The 25073-nt window shown below is 39.4% G+C and overlaps 1 protein-coding gene across 1 annotated transcript in view; it reads right to left on the bottom strand.

Moving 5' to 3' along the window:
- The window catches only part of ANO4 (anoctamin 4), a 181513-nt gene that overhangs the window by 15333 nt on the left and 141107 nt on the right, over window positions 1–25073 (bottom strand). The window contains exons 18-26 of the mRNA XM_038756674.1: window positions 24602–24684; window positions 21343–21483; window positions 20155–20319; window positions 14295–14331; window positions 12368–12479; window positions 10330–10387; window positions 10075–10172; window positions 3545–3687; window positions 707–859 (exon numbers count right to left, since the gene is read on the bottom strand). Coding sequence (XP_038612602.1) covers window positions 707–859; window positions 3545–3687; window positions 10075–10172; window positions 10330–10387; window positions 12368–12479; window positions 14295–14331; window positions 20155–20319; window positions 21343–21483; window positions 24602–24684 — 990 coding nt within the window. The remainder of the gene's footprint in view (window positions 1–706; window positions 860–3544; window positions 3688–10074; window positions 10173–10329; window positions 10388–12367; window positions 12480–14294; window positions 14332–20154; window positions 20320–21342; window positions 21484–24601; window positions 24685–25073) is intronic.

Raw genomic sequence — 25073 nt, 5'->3', positions numbered from 1 at the left:
CACAGGCCAAGGAGTCAGAAGGACCTGGGTTCTAATCCCAGCTCTGCCACTTGTCTGCTGTGTGAACTTGGGCAGGTCACCTACCTTCTCTGTGCCTCAGTTCCCTCATCTGTAAGATGGAGATTAAGACTGTGAGCTCTATGTGGGACAGGGACTGGGTCCAACCCGATTTATCTTGTGTCTACCCCACTGCTTAGAATAGGGCCTGGCATATAGTAAATGCTTTAACGAATACTACAATCATTATTACTATTATTATCAGGGGTGAAAGTCAAATGGACTCATCAGGGAATGCGGGGCTGCTCCTTGAGAGAGGAGGCGAGGCCAGGCGCTTCCACTACGGTAGTGGCGAGGGCTGCAGCCCGGAGAGGACGAGGAGAATGCCACACATCCCCAGAGCCGGGTGGGCGCACAGGCCTGCCTCTTAAGGGATTTGGCTTCTTACATCTTTAACAAACTTGCAGGCACTCTCTGCTTTTCATGTCTCCCTTGCCTCCCTTTCTGGACTTTCTCTGATGACCCCAGGGCGGTGTTACTGCATTCGGATCCAGGAAATTCTCTTGGGAATTCAGAAGGGGAGAGGAAAACTCCTCTTTTCCCCTTGAACGTACACTATACCACAAAAGTGAGACACAAGCCTCTATTTGCATCCCTACAGTCATGATTATTCTTAATGTTTCACAAAAGAGCACTCTCCACTACTCACCAATATCTTTGGCTCTTGAAGCTAAAGGCCTTCTCCACTGGGTAACAAATTTGTATGCGTCAAGACGGATTTCAATAACATTGTTAAGTAAGGCCAGGAGTGGTGCCAGTGGAAAAGCTGCCACAAAGATAGTTGTGAATCCAAATTGAAGAACTACAGCAGAGAAGAAAAGATTCATTCATCATTTCAAAAAGTACAAGGCTAACATACAGGAATGAGCAGTACAGTGAAATGAGAAGATTTGGCATACAATACCTGCAAGGATCTATACACTTCTTAAAAGTATTATATGAAGAAAAAATAACTTAGGATACCACAATACCATCCAGGTGCTATCTTTAATTTCATGAGCAGATCTGGGCAAGCAAAGCAAGTTAACTAGAGGAACTGTGACAGCAATAGTAAAAATGCCAATTTTTTAATGATATTTGTTAAGCACTGACTACGTGCTAGGCACTGTATTAAGTGCTGGGGTAGACACAAGCAGATCTGGTTGGACACAGTCCAAGTCACAAATGGAGCTCACAGTCTTAATCCCCATTTTACAGATGAGGAAATTGAGGCCCAGAGAAATGAAGTGACTTTCCCAAGCTCACACAGCAGACAAGCGTCAGAGCCGGGATTAAAATTCAGGTCCTCTGACCCAGGCCTGGGCTCCTTCTACTAGGCCACGCTTCTTCTTAGCAAGAGATTCCAAACCATTCTCAAATACCCCATGATGAGATCACACTAAAGGAACTGAAAAACCAAAATCTGGTGCTTGATCTGGTTAAATATGAAAGAAAAGAAAATGAATCAGTATACATTATGAAAAATGAGAAACACGATTGCTGCTGTGCTCTGATGAGTGCAGAGTGATGGGTGGAATCAGGAAAGGATTCAATAAAAGAATTCATTCCAATCCTGGGAAAATGAAAAAAAAAACAATGAGACCTGTTAATGGAAAATGAAGAAGGGGATGAAAGTTGGCTGACAAACTGAATTTGCTTTGCTTAAATGAAGAATAAGGATTAATTTGAAAATGCCAAAACTCTTGTTCAATCATATAAAGGGTAGAGGAAAAAAAGGAATAATTTCACAACTGCTGCTAAGACTGGTCGATATCAAGATGCCAAAAAATGTATTGGCTAATTCCAATTATTTTAAGATAGGAGAAAAAAACTAAGGAAGTATAAAGAAATACGGGGAGAAAAATAAGTTGACAGCTTGCCTTTAATTAGAAAAAAAATTGATATTCTATCATTTTTACTTTGAATTGCAGCAAATTGCACTGCCATAGAATAAATCACTATGAAATAAAATCGAAAACACCTAGAACATATCGATATCATGAACAAAACCAGTTTGCAAAGATCCCACAAAGCTAGATCCCTCAAAACATTTTAACAGACTTTCTGGTATAAATCTGGTGTGTAAAACGTATAGCACTTCTGATAGAATTAAAACTGGACTTTTGAAAACCTCAAGCTAATGGTCCAAGTGGTTTTTAAAAAAAAATTATGCCCCAACACAGAATATGTACGAATTGGTATTCAGGAAGAAGCATTAACTGCACGTTAGAACACTCAATGAATAATTAAATTGTAACACCAGAGTGCAATCAACTATTGTATTTGTAACTAGTGTATTCAGCACTATATTCAGCTGGGAAAGACAAGTAGGAATATATCAAATGAAAATCAGAAACTAGAATGTGGGCTCACCAATGTGCTTATCTCTACTCTTGTAATTTAGCAGGCAGCAATCAATTGATGGTATTTATTGAGTGCTTACTGTGTGCAGAACACTGTCCTAAGCACTTGCGGGGGAACAATGCCACAAAATGGCAAATGAGAGTGAAGCTTGGGGCTTCCAATGGTCCAAGGAAATAACCCATCACCCTGCACTTATCAGAGCACAGCTATCTGGGGACTTGGGTTATGCCTGCGCTTTGCCCTCAGTAAATACTCAATAAATACCATCGACTGACTGGTTATTCAACGAAAAATGTATTTGAAAAATACTGAATAGGGGTAGGAAACCTAAGTCTGATACGTAAATACAAAGAGGCGAAAAGAGTCATGATTCCCTTTGACTGCTTTTGATGCCTTCACCGGTTTCTTTTCTCTACCTAAAGACTTGCAAATACTAGCCCCTTAAGACTCCTTTGTGCTTGTTTTTAGGTTTGAGGTTTAGTTTGTCAAAAAACCCTACACAAGAAACTTCAAATTGCTTAGTTTCTTAGAAAAATCTCATTAAGTTTTGTATCATCTGTGCCCGTGTGATTTCTACTCATACATCACTCTGACATCCTAAAATCGGAACTTCAAAATCAGCAGATAGTTAATGCACGAATAATCCAAGGGAATTTTTTTTAAAAAACTTATATTTCACTGTTGTTTCGGCTTGCCTGCAGGGAGTTACATCTCTTAGTAGTACACTGTTGTTTCTTGGAGCTCATGGCATCTTTTATAAACTTTAAAAATATACTCAATTACACATTTGCCATAGGTCCAAAATAAAAAATTCATTGCTATTAAGAGCATATCTAAAACCAATAACTTAGTAAAACAATCTTCAAGAAATATAGCAGCCCAGAGGGAATGGAAGATGAATTTTCCAGTCAGTTCTTAGCCTTAGTCCTAATTTATTTACTTAATGTCTGTCTCTCCCTCTAGATTAAAGGCTCACTGTGGGTAGGGAATGTGTCTTATATTGTCATATTTTATTCTCCCCAAGCACTTGGTACAGTGTTCTGCACACATTAAGCGCTCAATATATACGATTGATAATTACAGCTTCAGTTAATCTCTAACTGGAGATTAGTTAAGATAAAGAAGAAAAACAATGTTTTCATACTCATTTCTAGGTATTCATCAAAGAGTCCATAAGCATTCATGGGCTGAAGGTTGTAGTCCCTTTCCCACTGGGGGAAACCTGCTTTTCTCTGAGTGCCATGCTCCTGCCGTAATTTTCTCCTGGTCCACCAATTCTGAATTAACCTACACGACAAAACAATACATTTTCAAAATCACTGATTGGAAGACTTTAAATGAACATAAACTCACGGCTTAGAAAGTAAAGCCATAACATGAATACATAAGAAAAGTATAAGATACTGGAGGCAAGAACATAAAACTTCAGTTTCAGTGTCATGCAAGGACTAGCTTGTGTGGCTAATTCCCAGTTCAGAATACAGAATAACAACAAAACAATAACATGCTGAGACTAACAGCCACTGGCTATATGAATTTGAGAATGAAGGAAATTTTTCATGAATTGATTTTAACCTTGCAGATCATTATTTTTAACATTTCATTTCCCATATTCAAAGCACTCTTTATAATTTTATAGTTATTTCTTAAAACAACCCCAAGAGTTAGGTATCTATTTCAAGAATTTAGAATGCATCATCTCATTGACTATTAATGTAGTGGAAAAATTTAGCTCAACGAGATAGAGGGCAACGTTTTGTTAATCAGTTTTAATCAGTCATAAGGATTTCAACTGGGTCCCCAATGCCATTAAAAAAATATGATTAAATAATTTAATAAAGCCCTAAATGTTCTCTTAATGAATGGCCTGAATGTTTTATAACCTGTAAGTGACTTTGGTGGAATACAGTCTTTTGAATTATCACAAATTATACAATAATATAATCATTTGGGAGGAGGCAGTTTTTTTTCCTTAAACTGGGACCTATAATTCAGAGTTCTTTAACGCTAAGGAATTTTAGGACTGACATGAATTTTCCACAGGAAACAACTGCCTGCAACTAGTGCCGATTGCTCCGGTACCCAGACTCCCCTAAATGTCTAAAGAATGTCTGCTGAAGAGCTGACAGGGAAATCAGCAGGAGTGAAATAAAATAAAAATGGAGGACGCACTTAGCAACATTTCCCCAGAAAAGTTGTTTCTAACTGAGCAAACCCAGGAGCATTAGAGTCATATTCAAAAAGTTAAGAAGTTCTGCTCAGTGTCTTGGAGTTGTATCTCCGCTGAACTGAAACAAAATGGATTTACCACATAAAGTCATGGTGCTGGAAGGAAAAAAAGGGGACCTGATTCATCTTCACCTATGTAAATGACTAAGGAGACCCACAGTAAGATTTTCTGCCTGCCCATTCGCCTGCTCTGCAGGATACCCAGCTCAGTAAATAATACTCCATCAGACACAGTTTTAGACTGTGAGCCCACTGTTGGGTAGGGACTGTCTCTATATGTTGCCAATTTGTACTTCCCAAGCGCTTAGTACAGTGCTCTGCACATAGTAAGCGCTCAATAAATACGATTGATGATGATGATGATGACAATGTCTTCAAAGAATGCTACTGAGCAAAATCAAAGGGCATGCTAGTTTTTTTTTAATGTGCTAAGATGAAGAGGTAGTGATTTGGAAATACCTTTTAAATAAGCCTTGCAGAGAAATCTGGCTCGCTCCTCCACAGTCCATGTGAGACAAATTTAGGATCCCTCAGTTGGAGAGAGATGCTTCCTGTCCTATTACCGCTGTCTAGGCTAACTTGGAGTGGGATGGGGGCATAACAGGGATATGACTTTCTGCATTCTTTTTTAGGAAGCAGATATTTTCCTGTTCATGTGCCCCCAAGGAACTGTCATCTTGGGGAAAATCCACAGGGAACATCCCAGAGAAATACCTTTTCACATCAGCAAAAATAATAATAGCACAGAGAGTCATATCCCCACTGAAACTGCCCATTCCTGCAGCTGCTTCCTGGCCTTTGGAATGCACTCGAGGTGGCAACAGTCCACGGTTAGAGGCAGGAGCAGAGTATGAATAGAGCAATGGTGCAGGTACCAGTTTTGCTTGCCAAAAGGAGTCCTTTTTTTTGCCGAGTCTTTACCCTTAATTGTATTTTCTCCCAGAAGGATTACAAGCACTCAGCCTAGGTGGAGGGAGCTGTGTGTGGTTACTTCATTCAGTGTCCTCTCACACCCCACCCAAGTTCTGGGGGAATGAAAACAAATCGTCTCTAGAGCAGAGCTACAGATTTTGGGGTAGTGGTTCTGTAATACTTAAGGGGACCAAAAATAAAGCAATATGTGCTTCCTCCAAAACAAACATCCTCCCTCCTACCAAATGCACATGCCCATCGTGAGCCACCGTCGAAGACTGATCTCCCAGTCTGAATTGGAAAAGATTGATATTTGCTTTTAGTGAAGCAGCATGGTCTAGTGGAAACAGCGCAAGCCTGGGAGTCAAAGGGGATACAATACCTGTTCTGCTTTCTACTTAGACTGTGAGCCCCATGTGAGACTTGATAATCTTATATCTACCCCAGTGCTTAGGACAGTACTTTGCACATAGCTTACTTAAGAAATATCACAAAATATTTCACGAAATATCACGAAATATCGCTTAAGAAATATCACAATTATTATTATTAGGGTTTAAAATTTGACTATTACTAATACTTTTACTATTTTTACTGGGTTCCCTTTAGCAGGATTTGTTTTACAATTATTATGACACAGCCCTGATTTACATGGGAAGTGCCATCCAAAAACATTATCTGTTTTGGTTTGTTTTTAAATCATCCTGCTTTACTTAGAAAATAGTCATGTAAAATGAATTAAATCAAACTCTTTGCTTCGAGGACGTACTGTTACTGCCAACGGGACATTTGGAAGTTCTAGTTCCCTGTGGAATGTAGGCTCATTGTGGATGGGGAATGTGTCTACCAACTCTATTATGCTGTACTTTCCAAGCATTTAGTAATAATAATAATAATAATAATGATATTTGTTAAGCGCTTACTAAGTGCCAAGCACTGTTCTAAGCACTTGGAGTAGATACAAGGTAATCAGGTTGTCCCACGTGGGGCTCACAGTCTTAATTTTAAAATTAATCTTAATCTTAAAATTAATCTTAGTCTTAAGAAGCAGCGTGGCTCAGTGGAAAGAGCACAGGCTTTGGAGTCAGAGGTCATGGGTTCAAATCCCGGCTCTGCCAATTGACAGCTGTGTGACTTTGGACAAGTCACTTCACTTCTCTGGGCCTCAGTTCCCTCATCTGTAAAATGGGGATGAAGACTGTGAGTCCCCCATGGGGCAACCTGATCACCTTGTAACCTCCCCAGCGCTTAGAACAGTGCTTTGCACATAGTAAGCACTTAATAAATGCTATCACTATTAATTATTATTATTATTAATCCCCATTTTCCAGAAGAGGTAACTGAGGCACAGAGAAGTTAAGTGACTTTCCCAAGGTCACATAACAGACAAGTAGCAGAGCTGGGATTAGAACTCACATGTAAGCACACAATAAATGTGATTGATTGATTGATTGATTCAGTAGCCTGGCATGGGGAAGGAAAGATCTGGATGAGTCCCAAGCAAATACTACCTCACCTCTTCATCAATACCATTGATTGAATGGAGTCTAGTCTGATTTTGGAAAAGAACTGGAGGTGTGGACTCCAATGTGGACAGCAGTAGTAGTAGTAGCAGCATTTATTGAGCACTCAGTGTGGTGCACTCTATGATGCCCGTGAAAAGTACAGAATAAAGAAGGAACACAATCCCTGACCCCAGGCAGTTTACACCCTAATAGGGGGAGACAAACTAGTAAATTTGTCAAAACAAATAACTGCATACCCATCAATCAGTGGTATTTATTGAGTGCTTACTGTATGCAGGACACTGTACTAATGCCTTGGGAGAGTACTGCAGCATGGCTCAATGGAAAGAGCCCGGGCTTTGGAGTCAGAGGTCAGGGGTTCAAATCCCGGCTCCGCCACTTGTCAGCTGTGTGACTTTGGGCAAGTCACTTAACTTCTCTGGGCCTCAGTTACCTCATCTGTAAAATGGGGATTAAGACTGTGAGCCCCTTGGGACAACCTGATCACCTCCTCAGTGCTTAGAACAGTGCTTTGCACATAGTAAGCGCTTAATAAATGCCATTATTTATTTATTTATTTTTACAATATGACAGAGTTGGATGTCATTTTCCCTGCCCACAAGGAGTCTAAAGTCTAGAGCTTACACATATATACAGATGTGAGTTTATATATACTCATATATGAACTTACACTCATATAAACATCATCATCATCAATCGTATTTATTGAGCGCTTACTGTGTGCAGAGCACTGTACTAAGCGCTTGGGAAGTACAAATTGGCAACATATAGAGACAGTCCCTGCCCAACAGTGGGCTCACAGTCTAAAAGGGGGAGACAGAGAACAAAACCAAACATACTAACAAAATAAAATAAATAGAATAGATATGTACAAGTAAAATAAATAAATAAATAGAGTAATAAATATGTACAAACATATATACATATATACAGGTGCTGTGGGGAAGGGAAGGAGGTAAGATGGGGGATGGAGAGGGGGACGAGGGGGAGAGGAGGGAAGGGGCTCAGTCTGGGAAGGCCTCCTGGAGGAGGTGAGCTCTCAGTAGGGCCTTGAAGGGAGGAAGAGAGCGAGCTTGAAGGATGGGCAGAGGGATTGGGGGCATTCCAGGCACGGGGGATGACGTGGGCCGGGGGTCGATGGCGGGACAGGCGAGAACGAGGTACGGTGAGGACGAGGTACGGTGAGGAACATAAACACGAGTTATGAAGAGTGAATAAAAAGTTCATAAGCTGGCTCTGTTTTAGGGTGGTGGTAGTAACGTTTGAAATCATACAGCCTGGGTTTATTAAACTTCAGGCCAAACTTAAGGTCTGCAGAGCCTGTCTCTCATAAGACTGAGGAGCAGCAGGGCCTCTAGGAGTAGCATGGCTTTTGAGGAACAGTGTGCCCTCTGAGGAACAGCACGATCTGGTGGAAAGAACACAGGCCTGGGAGCCAGAGGACCTGGGTTCTAATCCCAGCTCGGCCAGGTGCCTGCTGTGACACCTTGGGCAAGTCATTTAACTTCTCTGTGCCTCAGTTACCTCATCTGTAAAATGGGAATACAATCCATTCTTCCTCCTCCTTAAATTGTGAGTCCTGTGTGGAACAGGGACTGTCTGATCTGTTTATCCTGTCTCTTCCCCCAGAGCTTAGAACTGTGCTTGACACATAGTAAGCGCTTAAATATCCCCTTTATTATCATTATTCTTATCATTATTAAGACGTAGACCCGGACCTAATGTGGGGAGCACGTCTGGCTCCGACGCAGTCCCACCACTGTCATCTCTGTGACAATTTTCTCATTATGAAACAAGGCAAGATCAAGAGTCAGTCGGCCAGCATTTGGCACAGGGTTGTTCAGAATCTCTCTGACTGTGAGTCTATTCCCAGTTCTCTGATCCAGAACCCAACTACCTTCTTGAAGTGATAACCCGTATGGCTTTCTTCTCCAAGTGGTGACTCTTAGTGAAGCTGATTTAAATAATAGTAATTTGCAATTCACGGACTGCTCTACATTTTTCCTGTAGTAATTAAACCAGCAATTCTTTTTTGATAGGCTTCTGAAGGAATAAGAAAGCTCTTCCTTTGGTATTAGGTATTTCTGATTAATCGTCTGTAACATATCTTTGTTTATCAACCCTCCCTTTCCAGTTCAGTACCTCCCCCTCCAGGGAGCTTTCTGGACCGGGCAAACAGATGACTCTGACATTCATTTCTTTGTGTGGAAAAACATTATCAGTTGCCTGCTTTGCTAGTGGGGAAAAACACATAAGTAGAATAAAGCTTATATTTACATAGGCAAATTGCATGAAAAAAGAAGCAATTTATCTGTTGAATTTGATCAATTTGGACAGCCAGTTTAGACCACTCAGGTGCAAAAAACAAAAAGTCTCTTCTGCCTTACTAGTAGTTTATGGACTTGAATGTAACTACATAATTCCATCACTTAATTTTCATTTTGCTTGGGTAGACACAATCCATGTGCTTACTTAAGAAATAGAATATACTGACTCATGCCTACAAAAACAGTGCAACCTCTTCCAAAATGAATGATGCTTTGCAGATCTCTACAACACTTAAATGCTTGAAATTTTCTACAAGCAGCATGGTATAGTAGATAGAGCACGGGCCCTGGAGTCAGAAGGTCATGGGTTCTAATCCTGGCTCCACCACTTATCTGCTGTGTGACCTTGGGGAAGTCACTTAACTTCTCTGTGCCTCTGTTACCTCATCTGTAAAATGGGGATTAAGACTGTGAGACCCATGTGAGACGGGGACTGTGTCCAACCCGATTTGCTTGTATCCATCCTAGCGCTTAGTACAGTGCCTGGCATATCATAAGTACTAGGGCTTAGAATAGTGCTCAGTGCTTAGAACAGTGCTTGGCATACAGTAAGCACTTAACCAATACCATCATTATTATAATTATTATTATTTTCATTATTGTTTCCCCATCTTCTCTTTTAAACCCATAAGGTGCACTGAATATAGCAGTTTTAAATTAAAATTGATTGACATACTTACGGGTATCCCAGTTCCATGAAATTATTCCAAGTCTGCTTTAGCACCATTATGATACCCATTTGCATACAAAGGTCTATAAGGCATCCACTGGGGTGGCACTATAGAGTTAAAAAGAAAAATTCCCTGAAATAAAAGTTCCTCATTTTCCATTCTGCAGAAGAAATGGTAACTAGGTTTGTATTTGATAATCTTTCTAATGCAACTGGATTTGAGACCACAGAATAAAGTAAAAATGAGAAAATATGCTATACCCACCTCTTCCAATCTCCACCTGTTTATCAGCCTCAAATAGGCACCAGGGTGTCCTGTAAACCTTCAACACAAAAGAACATGTCAACAAATAGCATATTTCAGCCCAATTTATGACTGAATAGTTCACCTTATTTAATGGATCTTTTTCTCCTGAAAACAAGAATGTTAGAGTAACTACCATGAACTAAGGACTTGAAAGTGCCCCCTAGTTTAGCCACAAAACTGCTGACCTCTGTTCTCATGGTAATCATAGGGGCCACACTTATTTCTGAACACTAAATGCTTTTCAAGGGATAGGCACTACTGGTCTGAGAAAATGGCAGGATTATGTTGTTGCTGATGGTATTTGTTAAGCGCTTACTATCTGCCGAGCACTGTTCTAAGCGCTGGGGTAGATACAAGGTAATTGGGTTGTCCCACGTGGGGCTCACAGTCTTAATTCCCATTTTTCAGATGCGGGAACTGAGGCCCAGAGAATTGAAGTGACTTGCTCAAGGATTATGAATGAGTTTTGAATACAACTCTAAATAAATGGATGGAAACTTCTTTTGTACTTTCTGACATCACTGTCGCACAGGCCCATAACCTTGGCATTATCCATACTCACCTCTCTGATTCAACCCACATATTCAATCTGTCATCAAATCCTGTTGGCTTAACCTTCACAACATCACTAACATCTGCCCTTTCCTCGCCATCCAAATTGCTGCCATGGTAATCCAAGCACTTATCGTAACCCTCCTTAACAACTGCATCAGCCTCCTTGCTGACCTACCTGCCTCCTGTTTCTCCCTACTCCAGTCCATACTCCACTCTGTTGCCCGAATAATTTTTCTACAAAAATATTCAGTCCATGTTTCCTCACTCCTCAAAAACCTTCATTGGTTGACCATCCACCTCCACAAACAGAAACTCCTTACCATCAGCTTTAAAGCACTGAATCACCTCGACCCCTCCTATCTTACCTCCCTGATATCCTGCTATAACCAGTCAGCACACTTCACTCCTCTAATGCCAACCTACTCTCTGTACCTCAGTCTCATCTATCTCGCCGCTTGACCTCTTGCCCACATTCTGTCGCTGGCCTGGAATGCCCTCCCTCTTCGCATTCAACGGAAGATCACTTTCCCCACCTTCAAAACTTTATTGAAGGCCTTCCCTGACTAGGCACTCACGTCCTTTTCTCTATCTTCTGCATCACCCTTTGTACTTGGATTTGCACTCTTTATTCACCCCTCCTTCAGCTCCCCAGTACTTAAATACATAGCTGTAATTTATTTATATTAACGACTGTCTCCCCCTAGACTGTAAGCTCGTTGTGTACTCAGTAGATACCAATGATCGATTGATCAATTGAAGGGTTGGGGAAGGTACAAGATAATCAGATCAGACACAGTTCCTGTCCCTCACGGGATTCATAATCTAAATTTTAAGCTCCTGGTGGGCAGAGAATGTCTCTACCAACTCTGTTGAGTTGTACTCTCTCAACCACTTCATACAATGCTCTGCACACAGTAGTAAGCACTCAAATATCACTAACTGATAATGAGGAGGGGGAACAGGCATTGAATCCCCATTTTACAGACGAAAAAACCGAGACACACGGAATTACGTCTAACCTAAATCTCTTTTCCTGGAGTTCCATCCCACTGTCTCTTGCTCTATTTGTAATTGAGATGGAAGATATCTGGTCAGCAGTTTCCTTATAACCCTTTAACAAGTTGAAGCCACTGGCTTTGGCTCCGGAGATGGAGGAGGCCCAGAATGCTAAATCTATCCAATATCAGAGTGAATTAATTGACCCAACTTCATGTTAGTGGTGGAAAATACCAGGAGAACTTGCAGGACTTTGAGGAAGATTGCTTTAATTGAATCAAAGAACCTCTCTTCTCTTTCTAGCCATTTAAACAAAGAAGTAAAAAACAAAACATGAATGTACACTTTTCACACACATCAAGAGGGTCTACAGTCATTTGGTGTGTTGTTGCTGGGTCTATTTGGTTCCAAATAGATGGGGAGGGAAAAGCAGTGGCATTCTTACCTTCCAAGGAAGAATGCTATGTAAAAGGTCGAGCTGTTCAGATTGACGAACTGAAAAAGAAACATTTTCAAAGTGAAGCTGTTCTCCCACTCAGACTCAGTACGAGGCTGCTCTGTGGATGAAGAGGGAGTAAAGTTTGAGAGGCTTGATAGTCTGATAAGTCTTCTCTACTGGCTTGAGTGGCACAGTTTAGGGTGCCAAAATATACCCAATTTTGCTAACGGTTTATCCCATGATAAACTGACCACTGAAATTTCCTATGTGAAATCCATCAACAAGAGCTGTAGAAACTCCTGCTACAGCAGATTAGTTCACAGCTCATTAGAAATAGATTAGTTAGCATGATTCAAACTAGTCAATTTTTTGCTTTTTTACACGGCAGCCAAGACAACTTTGAGTAAAAGTGTATGTTTGCCTGACTTTCACAGGCCACTGGCTATCTTTGACCAGGCATTATGAAATTTCATATCTTCCTTCAAGAAGTTAATGAAAGGTATCAAGCACTTGGCAAATGTCCTTATATAGTCTGTTAGAAGAACCAAATATTATAATTTCATTTCCCATTTAATTCTACATTCTTAAAGCCATGAAACAGATTTCTTGAGAAAATTAACACTGCATTTATTTCTGTTTTTCTAAATATTTCCAACTTATCCAATGCTAGTATTTTTTGCCAAGGTTTTAAAATTTCCAGTCATTTTTCTTTGCTACAACCCCCTAACATCTCCCCTCCTCCTCAACATTTACAGGTGGGCTCCAAGAGGCTATATCATCTTTGACTGGGTTACTTTATGCAAAAGATTGTTTTCTCTTCCCTCAGGGAAATGAGTAAAATGACAATGCAGATTCCCTCAAACTGTCTAGACTTCAACTGGCCATAAATGTTTTCTTTACAGAATGTGATATAAACCAGATGCAAAACTGAACATGCATTGTCAATTTACTCATTTCCAGCTGCTATCTCATCTTGAACACATCAAAAGTACATTCATCATAAAAAGTACGCTTCATCTTCTGAAGCTTACATATTCTCATCTCAAAATTTTGTCTCTAAATCAAATTTTTCATGACAAAAAGTTCAAGATGGTGCTTTGGCGAAGGGAAAGAAAAAGAGATAATCATTTGGTTTGAAATGGTGCAGAAAATCAAGCTGCAGAACAGGGTCCAAACTACTGCTGAGTAGTGGCTAGAAAAGGACCACCTTAGAAATAGATTCAGTTCTTAGAGGTGAAAGTCTCAAGTGACTCGATTTTATCTCCAGTGAATTCTATCAGGTACCTGTAAAAGTCACAGGAATCGTCTCTTCCCTCACCCCCTCCTCTTTATGAACCACATTCTAACTGTCTTCCCCTTTCTAGATTTGTTCTCCTCTGCCCCTTGAATAATGTAAAGAAGAAGAACTGACAATTTCCTCTTTCCAGATCACTTGATTTTTCTCCCTATGTTTCTTCTCCAGTCTTTCTCAACTGGAGACGGGAATCGAAGGAGAGATCAGGGTTCCATTTCTGAACCCATATGTTGCCAACTTCTACTTCCCAAGTGCTTAGTACAGTGCTCTGCACACAGTAAGCGCTCAATAAATATGACTGATTGATTGATTGATTCTAGTGCAGTGTCGGGGGGTGGGGGTGTTCACTGGAACCCACTTTTACTTAGAAAGGGGACCCAGGCATTTCTGCTTCCCTAGTCTCTGTACCAAAGGGCAGTGTTTAGGAATGGAAAGAGAACTCTGAAAGCCACCATTCTTCCTGGTCCTGAGCCCAGTATCACAGAACACTCAGACTTAATTCCTTCTTCCCTTCCCCTATTGTTAGCTTTGGACTCCCTTTCTGCCAACAATGTTTCAGGAACTAACATTTTTCAGGACCTGTAAAAGGTATTTCTCAACAACAACTCATAAATTGTAAGAAAAAGTATTTCCACTTACCTAAATTTGTTAGAAGAAGAGCAACCTTTTCATATAACTGTAAAGTAATATGAAATTGTTATTTGAATGCATCTCACATTTTTAGAAGTAAAATGAAATGGAATGACTGAGATGTCTTACTAGGAAAGAAAAATACGATCAAGTTATAACTGAAAACAACTCTCCAGTCTGGGAAAAATCAATAATAGAAGTATAAAATTTAAACTTTCATAGAAATAGGAGAAACTATTTGGTTCATATTCCACCTGCAAAAAACCCAAAAAACCCTAAATGTATACTTCCAAGGGCATAGTAAGAGACAGATAATTTGCTTGTGCATAAAAAATAATGAAAAGCCCTATTGTTTTGCTTCTTTTAGTGGGAATGAAACGGTCCCTTATTTTATTTTCTTATTATTCAAGCTTTATTTCATTTTCTGTATTCTCTGTCCTTGTCAAAGCATTTCACTTAGATTTGAAACTCCAGATCTTATACAAAAGCATCCTCCCCTTTTGGTGAATGGAAGTGGTGAAAAAAATTGCCTGATTGATGATAATGGTCATCACTAAAAGCACACTGGCAACATGTGTGTGACATAAGTGCTATTCCATTTATTCTCTACTTGGCCCCTCTACTGATACACAGTGTTCTTGCATAACTCTTGGGCAAGTAAATTCAGCAAATTATACATGTTCTAATGAGAGCAGTTCAAAGTAAATGAAGAAGTAGGAGCTGAGATGTCCTTGCTTTCACTACTAATGACTGAGCACCAACTTTGTGCAGAGCGTTTACCAAGTGTTTCGGAAAGACACAGTTGAATAAAGGACACGGTCCCTGTCTTCAGAGAGTTTACAATCTAAAGGATCAAATTGATACACAAGCAAGTCAAAACACAATATGACTGTTAATAGCAAAAGCAGGTCAGAATAAATAAATGTGGAAGTCCATATGTCACAACTGTCCCGAAGTGCTAAGTTGTACAAAATGTGTGAAGCATGGATGTGGCCTGGAAAGGTGGAGCTTAACTAAGAAATGCCAACTGGGGGAGGTGAGATTTCAAGAAGGCTTTCAAGATGGATGAGGTGTGGTCCAGCACTTTGGAAAGTGGAGGGAACGGGCAATTACAGAAAGGAGGAAGGATGGGAGCAAAGGGTTGGAGGAAGGAGAGTCAGAATGACACACAGTGAACGTTGATTTGGAAGGAAAAAGGAGTGAGCCAGGATGTAGTGGAAGAAAATAAGAAGGAAAGAGCTGAGGGACTGCCCTAAAGCCAAAGGTAAAAAGCTGTTGCTTGATGCAGAGAGGAATGAGTAAACACTGAAGGTTTTAGAGTCATCAAGATGTGTGTAGAATGATGTTTTAGAAAAATAATTCAACAGCAGAGTAAATTACGGGCTAGGGAGTACAGAGGCTGGAGATAGGAAGAGAAGTGGGCTGGTAACTATCTCAGTTGGAGGGATGCCATATGGTTAAGAAAATTGGATTTAACCAATTGGCCAAAATTTTTCCAATAAAGTAATTCTGAAACACCTTCTGAACAGATTTTGAAACTCTGGAAATTTAAAACGGGCTTCAAACTACTATTGTTCACATAATACTTTGAATTAAGATGGATCTAATTTTCCAAAGCAAATTAATTTCATCTCTCAATTTGTCTTCCCGATGAAATTTGGGGTCAATTTTAAAGGCAAGAATTCGCCGCCAAGCCTCACCTGTTCTTTGTAAATGTTCTCCTAATCCTGGGTGTTCTGGCTGCATTTTCCCAACCCTGCTTTGAGTTTGTGTCCAGGTGATACTTCCTGCCTCTTCTGTGTGTTCACATTTATGAGCATCTCTCTCTGGATGGGCACTGTATTTCATTTTTTAACCTAGCTGCACCCCAGGAGTTGTGCCCAAAATTTACTCTCTTGCTCAAAATACAAAGTTGGCATGACTGTCTTATTGGAATCATCCACAGCTTTTCCCACCCTTTTGTCAGAGTCATTGGTGACTTCTTAAAAGCACTGGTTCAACTACAATACCAAATAACAAAGCCAGCAAAATCCTGTGCATCGCCTCAAAGGGACTTGATAATCAAACTAAAGACCATTCTAGAAAATCAGACTCTGACCACAGGTAAAGCAGTGCATGCATTTCTGGAAACATGTAATAGAGCCAGAGAAGGTACAGAGCACGGCAACCAGAATGATGAGGAGAATAGCAAAACATTCTGTATGGAGAAGTATCTGTTTGGAAAAGATTACAGAACTGTTTAGTCTGAAAAGATTAAGACTAAGAGGGATCGGGGCTGAAATTTACAAAAGTGTGAAATGTAAAAGGTCAAAACCAACAAAAGAATTCCTTTTATTTGGAGTGGTAAATATATGGCATTTATTTACCACTGGAAGTTGGGTAAGGTGAAAATATCAGTAGGTTCAATGGGGATTTGGATATATTCGTCGACAAAATGTCAATAATGGATTAAGGGGAGAAACATTAGGATGTAGAGGGAAAATATGGAATTTTAAATGGCATCTGTCTATGTACAATAGATGTCAAGGAGGTCAACCATCAAAATGTCCCTCCAAGAATCCTGTTGCCAATGATGGATACAGAATACTATGCTTTATGGACCTTTCTTTCATTTGTTTTTCCTCTTTAGGTGGTAAATTCCTTTGGGGTAGAACCGGGATTAATTCCTTTCTCTGAAAATTCCCAAGAATACCAAGAAGGAGTTCAGAAAATAATGGATGCCCTTTGAGTTTTTTGTTCCAAACACCCTTATAACATGATCATTATTACTTTTTGATACAGTGAGAAGGAAGTAATAACTAATTAGAGCTTTGTTTACATTTCCCTCTCTGTCCATTCAGTGCAATTAGAGTAGCCTTCCTTTTTGTTGACAGAATTTTAATTGTCTACGGTTCTTCCTCTTCTTCCAGGCTTATTTTCTATCTGGTCTTCCTAAGTCAATATTCCCCTTCCTCCCTCTGGCTGCAGTTATGCCTTCATGTACTTATTTTATCCATTCAGTGATTTTCTTTCAGGATCAATAAAAATGAAAGTGAAACAGCTGACCCCAAATCCTGAACCTTTTTTGCTTAGATGTGAACGTTATACCGTTTTCACAGAGGGTTCCTGAAAGTTTAGTCTCTCCCCTACCTGGCTTCTTTGGAGGTCATTTCTGGATCATCAATATTACCACAGATAATTACTTGGTGCCTGTGTCCTGTAGAACCCTGTGCCAGGCACTGAAGAACAAGTAAGCGAGGGTAACGAATGCAGGTGGTACAGACATATCACCTCGTCCTTCCAAAGCTCCTTTGGGCACCCTATTGACTTGACCCACCCTGGGTGAAGAGCAAGGATTGAGCCAAAAGGGTAAACTGTTTTCAGTTGTTTCCACGGCTGTAATACAGCATTATAGCAGGGAAAGCATTTAAATATCTTTGAACGTTGATTTTTTCACCATTTTGTTAGTGCAGAAATTCATCAGAACACCGAGGAATCTGTACATGTCAGGGACAGAACAGTGCAGCCAGTCTTTGAGGCACTTATATATATATGCACATCACATATGCAATTTCATTTCACTTATTTCCCAGCAACTTTCCTGTCATTTGAACTCACTCAAGAAACATGGAGAACGCTGCTGTCTCAAAGAAGCCAATTCTAAATTTATCTATAAATGTATGTCTGTAGCTGCACAGTACTTAGATATTTTATGAAGCCACTGATTTCTTGTAAAGTGCAGAAATAAAATTTGGTTCTAACACCCTAGTTACATTCTAGTTCCAGGATCCCTCTAGACTGTAAGCACGTTATGGGCAGGGAACGTGACTTCTAATTCTGTTGTATTCTACTATCCCTAAGGCTTATTACGGTGCTCTGCACATAGTAAGTGCTCAATAGATACCACTGATAGGTTGATCTCATGTATTGTAGGAAAATGTCTGTCCTGCATTTCCATACTTTTGAAGCTTGGTGGTATTTAGGGGCATCTTTTCAAAGGGAATACATAGATGATGATGTCATAGTAAATTTCCATATTTCTCAAAAACATTTCACCTCTGTACTGAACCTCACTGTCTTCAGGGCCTTTTCAAAGCTGTGCTGATTCTAAGACTTAGTGAACATGGTTGAAGTTACCAATGGTTTTCTAGTCATTCAGAATGTGTTAAAATAAAACCAAATAGAATGATTAGTATTCGCAAGAATACTAATTATAGGATAGAAAGATTAAAGTAAATATATTGTGGGCAACTCATAAGCTGTGGTTGGGGGAGGGGAGTCCCTTGAGTATACCAGAATCTTATTTCAGATAGAGGGTTGCTTTGTAACTAAGGGACTTCTGGGCCCTTTGTGACTCTGAGGGCAATCCTTGCACCAGGGTAAGAAATGGGTATCCTCTTACTCTTCTGGAACTTTGGTCTCTAAAGGGAAGGCCCCTTCTACAGTTATTTCAGGATCTCAGAACTTCCATTATGAGCACTTCAAGTGCTTAATAAGGTATGTGCAATGGAAGAGCAATTGTCCAAAAAAATCCTGATTCTAGCTTGGATGACTGAAAGAAAAAAAGAAAATGCAGGGATAATGAACAAATGGCTAATCTGGTCAGTAATATGAAATCTACATATTTAGATATATACATATCTATGTGTGTATATATGTATACTGATAACTATATGACTCTCACATTTGCTCCTGCCTTCAGGGCATCTCTACCCGGATGTCCCACCAACACCTCAAACCAAACACGTCTAAAATAAAGTTTCTCATCTCCCCACCTGCTCTGTCTTCCCACTGACTTTCCCGTCAGTGTAGACAATACCACCATTCTCCGTCCATAGTCTCATAACCTTGGCATTATCCTCATATCTCTCATTCAATATACATATTCAATCTGTCATCAAATCCTGTCAATTCTGTCTTCACAACACCTCTAGAATCTACCCATTCCCATCCATACAAACTACCATACTAATTCCCAAGTACTGATCATATACCACCTTGACTACTACATCAGTCTTTTCGCTGAACTCCCTCTATCCTGTCTCTTCCCTCTCCAGTCCATACTTCACTCTGTTGCCTGGATCATTTTTCTAAAATACTGATGCTTGTTCACTTGTTATTGATGTTTGTCTCCCCCACTCTAGACTGAGAGCCCGTTGTGGTCACGGAATGTCTCTATTGCTGTATTATACCTTCGAAGCACTTTGTTCAGTGCTCTGCATACAGGAATCACTCAATACATACAAGTGAATGAATGAATAAAATACGGTTTAGTCCCTATCTCCCCACTAATCAAAAACCTCCAACATTGCTCATCCTACTCCAAATTAAGCAGAAACTCCTCAGCATTGAGCATTAAGACATTCAGCTCAACCACTCCTACCATACCTTGCTGACCTCCAAACTACAACCCACCCCACATGCTTCACTTCCTCTGGCCTGTAACTTCCTCCCCCTTCATATCCAAAAGACCACTACTCTCCCCATTTTTAAAACCCATTAAAATCACATTTCCTCCAAGAGGTCTTTCCTGACTAAGCCTTCATTTCCCCTATCTGCCCTCCCCTCTGCAGCATCTACACACTACGATCTTTCTCTTTTAAGCACATGATAGTCATTCCATCCTCAGCCCACACACTTTAGCACATAGCCTTCCAGCCTGCTACTATACCTCCCATCTCTACATAAACCAGAAGACGGTTTGAGGCAAACTGGAGTGCTCTGCACACACATGAGCTCAATTAATAGCATTCACTGAATGACTGGCAGAGTGGAGCCCCTTACGGGCTCAGCACTCTCACCTATGATGGAAATAAACTCTCCAAAGTTAAAAGCACACGCAGCCCAAATAGTTCAATTCAATTTACTGCTTATGTGTTCGATTACTTACCACATTCAGTAGCATGATGATGCAAAAATTGATACACACTGCAGTCCCTGTTGTTGCAACCTGAGAATTGTTCCTGATTAAAGCCCATTTAAAGGCAGCAAAAGTGCTGACAGTCACAACACGGTAAATGACAATTCCAAAAACAGCAGCAATCACCACACAGATCTAAAATGAAAACAGAAGAACCAATTATTTTTTATAGAACTCTTCAAGAACAGAACTCCAACTGCTTATTCCCAAGAAACCAGATAAAATTCCAGATAAACCTAAAATCACTTCATAAGTATTCACCTTAATCTTCTAATAAGGATACAGTTTAATTTTATTTTGAGAACTCTTTACAAAATTAATGAAAGTTGATGGTTGACAAGTCGTAAAAAGTGTTAAATTATAATGTACAACCCAAGAGATTGCACTTCTTGTTAAGGAAGATTAAATATCTATCAAACTGTTTTCAATTCAGTTTCAGTTTTCAAAATGTTTTCAGTATATCAGTTGTATGGATATAGCGAAGTGTTCTGTAAAAAGTGCTGAGAACATTTTATTTATTCATTTATTATTGGGAACAATGTCAATCATATTTACTGAGCACTTACTGTGCAGAACATTGTAGTAAGCACTTGGGAGAGTACAATATAACAGAGTTGGAATCTTTCTTCTTATTTAGCCAATAGGCCATTGCCTAGTCCCTTGGCTTTGAACAGAAGGCAATGTTATCCAAGCAAGTAGGGATAAAAAAGATTCCCCTGCTACCCACTCACTCTATAAACTTGCTTCCTGAGCTTTTGATTTTCTGGAAGATACCTGGCTCCAATTTGTTGAGATGATGGTAGTTTAACTCCACACACACTTGCCTAACCTTCTAGGGAAATGTCATAACAAACGTAAAAGCATTTTGAGCTCATAGGAAGAAAGGTACCACAAATATGTAAAGTATTATGATGCTTTCTTATCATAAAAGCTGTATTAAAAGAAAAAAGGATCATTTTTCCTATTTTTTCCCCATCTACTGTGGTCAGGCAAATCCCAAAGCAAAGCTTAAAGATGGATTCTCGCGAGGAATTTCTAATGGCATATGCTTTTAAGACTACTTAAATAATCTCACGCCTCATATCTTCATTCCCTTGTGATGCAGCGACACAACTTTATATTTCATGCAGCAGAAAAGAAATTTAATAAGTCCCAAACCATAAAAAATATTCCAGAAGCAGAAACAACAAGTCTGCTGCATTTATCTGTAAAGGCTTGATAAGGCTCTGGCTTTCCAGATATGGGATTCATCCTTTCTTTCTTGGAATACTTCGCTTCAAACTGGGGACGTATTTCTTCCTAAAGAACAGATGGATAATTTTTATGTGCAGTACAATTATGCAAAAACAAAGAAATAAATGTCAGATGATCTTGTCATAAAAACAATTTCAGTAACAACAATAATTAATCTAATAAAACGGTCAGAGTTATAGATTGCAAGTTGGGAAATCAAAGACTTTAAAAAAAACAACCAAAAATGGAGATCATTAAGGGCTCCTGCTATGCTTAATTAAGTTGTCCTTTAGTGACTGGAGAGAGCAAATTTGACTCCTTAAGGGTCTCACAGCAATAGGCAGACAAACATTAGAAAAATTCTATGTGTAAAAAAACCAATTCTTGGTTTTCTTAGAGAGATGTCCTGCTATTTTGTTCAGGTAAGTTAAAATATAGTTGGTCAATGTAGCTGTAAAAAGTCTTGTTCTGGTACATCATTCACCATTAACAGCTTTATTATAACTGCATTCCTAGTTCACAGGAAAAAGACAATAAAACCTCCAAAATCAAGACAAAAAAAATCAAGATTTCTAAAAACTCTAATCAGGGCTAGATTTCATTCCATATAGTTTAATGTCAAATTTTAAACTGAGTTTAATTAACAGTAAATAAAGGAGACTCTTTGGAGATGGAGGAGCAGTATAAAGTTCATCTGCAATTTAACTGTAATATTCAGCAGTCTTACCCATTTCCTAAATATAGGCCTGGGGTTTCAGCTCTAGACAATGGCAGATATAATTGATATGTAATAATATATAAAGGGATAAACTGGCACATTCACATCCTGCTGAATGTAGACATCATGACGGGGCTTAACAATCTGTAATAGGAATCTTGCTTTGTATGCAAAGGAAAAACATAATGAAAGTTATAAGAACCATCATCACCAATGGTATCTATTCAGTGCTATGTGCAGAGCACTGTACTAAGTGCTGGGGATAGTACAATGCAAATCTTTGGAAATACACTGTCCATTCCAAAATTTCTTAGTAAAGGATTCAAAAACTCATCTAGCTCAGTATCTCTTCATTCTGAGAAATGAAAAAAGTGAAATTCACTTGAAATTATAACTTTGTGTAAAATTATTTACCCAAATCTATGTATAAGTGCATAAATGTGTGCTATATGTTTGAAAACTGCTTTGTTAAAATAGATCCATCTACATAGATGCCAGGTTGTTTTAATGTATTATGAAATTAGAGCATCAGTTATTACTAAAGGATTCTAAATTTCTAAAAAAACCTAAAGATATAAAAGTTCTATTTAGCAATATGGTCTTTTCCATTTGGAAGTTGGCTCTTAAATGATGCGACTGTCCTCATAGAAATATTCCACAGTAGAATATTTACTTAGTAAACAACACTGGCTATTTTGTCTAAGGTTCAAATGCTTGGAAAGGATCTACACAACAGAATACAGAATCAAGAGGGCAAGCAAAGCAACAAAAGCATATATTAAGGAAGAAGTCATCCATCTTAGATGTAACTGTATTTTTTCATATGGTACACCTATTTTTACAAGCCTAACATTCAGCACCAGTTAGGGGTTAATAAGGAGAGAGTTGGAAATTTGGCCCCAGCAGGTATGGGTGGGATTTCAAAAACCAAACAAATGCCCACATTAGAATATTGTGTGGAATTTCTGGTCACTTCATCATAGAAACATGCTCATAGACTTGGGAATGGTTCAGAGAAGAGCAACCAAGATCATCAGGGGTAGAGAAAAGCTTCTCTAAGATTAAGTTTTTTCTGCTTCTAGGAAGGGGCAGATGGAAGTCCATAAATGAACTCTACAAAACCATGAAGGCTGTTGGATAGGACAGGATGGAATTACCGTTCACAGCTCGAAACAACAGGATGAGGAGCACTCATTGGAGCTTGAAGGTGATAGGTTCTTAGCCAAAAATAAGACATCTTCCTTCATACAAGAGGTAAATAATAGGGTTTATTATCCAAGGAAGATGTTCAGGCCAGAGCTTTCAGCGCACTGAAAAAAGGATTTATATAATTTCATGGATGAGAAGGTCATAATGTGTTCCCAGAGCAAGAGTTAAGGATGTAAGAGTAATATTAGGGATTCTTGATAATATATTCTTAAATCATTCAATGGTATTTACTGAGTGCTTACTGTGTGTAGAGCACTACAGTAAGCACTTGGGAGAGCACAATACAACAGAGTTGTTGGACATATTCCCTGCCCACAAGGCGCTTACAGTTTAGAGTTTGACAATACATCCTTAAACATCAAGGTGCATGTCATGGAGTGCAATCACCATTACAGCATTCCTCCCATCATTCTTTCACCACTGTGGGAGACAGTCATCATCATCATCATCATCATCAATCGTATTTATTGAGCGCTTACTATGTGCAGAGCACTGTACTAAGCGCTTGGGAAGTACAAATTGGCAACATATAGAGACAGTCCCTACCCAACAGTGGGCTCACAGTCTAAAAGGGGGAGACAGAGAACAAAACCAAACATGGACCATTCCCCTAAGCCAATTATGGTGCTTCTCAGGTTCTCGTATTGGGAATCTAAGGATCGAAGACCAGAGCAGCAATGTCAGTATTACTGAGGAATGGCTAGGAATGCCAAGAATGTGGCATGCAGAGAAATGATAGTTAACCCTCTAAGACTCCTACTGACTTCTTGTTTTTGTTGCAGTTTAGGCACCTTAAACACATTAAGAATTTACTGTTGCAATGCATATTCAGGTATACTCAGTTGACCCAGGATCTGGATCTGAGGCAGGGACACTACTGAGTCCAATACAAAAAGTTCCAGGATTGCAAGGGATGCAAATTTTATCGGTTAAAATGGCTACTTATAAGCCCCAGATTCTCAAGCCTCATCATTAGACTTTTGGAAAAATGTCCTAATTCTGATGCCTTTTAATGAAAGGGAAAAAAAAACTTAATAAAGGCCCACCAAACTTCCAAATTTACAGTTGTCACTATTTTTCTACAACCAAAGTGTTATTTTTCTCTCCCTGTAATTCCCTGAACCTATCTTTTTTACACAGAAATCTGCTCCAAGTATACGGGCATTTAATTTACTCCAAGAGGAGAAGCATACATTTCCTGGTAGCTTTAGTGATGGAGATGGCCTTTCAAATTTAAAGATACATTTCTACACACACCTCCTCTTCTTCCCAGTCTATCAAGTCCCAGTCATAAGCAATTACTGCTCGCCTCCTCTTCCAAAACTCCAGGAAAACAGTAGCTAGAACAAACAGTAAAAGAAAGAAGGAAATTTTCAAATGAAAATTCAATACTATCTTCATTATGTGATGAAAAAATTGAAACCTGCTTTTCATTAAGTAACTGTGAAGGCTCAGTCTTTTTTAATTAGTAGTTAAAATCTCACAAAATAACCCTGTTTAGGAATAACTTAGATGTTTCAGTGGCCTCTAAATGAAAGTATTGAGCTTGAAAGTAATGGAGACAGACATAGACTAGTTTTGCTGAGTCTTCTCAGATAGATTTTCTAGTGCTGTTACTACAGCCTTTTGACTGAGGCTATGTCAGGTTACCAAGTATTAGAACCAAACCTGATTCTTTTTCCCCAGCCGGTTTTCCTGCTCTACCTTGTCTGTCTACGCCAATCTAGAG

Source organism: Tachyglossus aculeatus, chromosome 14, assembly GCF_015852505.1.
Source record: "Tachyglossus aculeatus isolate mTacAcu1 chromosome 14, mTacAcu1.pri, whole genome shotgun sequence".
Classification (NCBI taxonomy): Eukaryota; Metazoa; Chordata; class Mammalia; order Monotremata; family Tachyglossidae; genus Tachyglossus; species Tachyglossus aculeatus.
The sequence above is the reverse complement of the archived record's forward strand: the minus strand, read 5'-3'. Positions and strand labels throughout refer to the sequence as shown.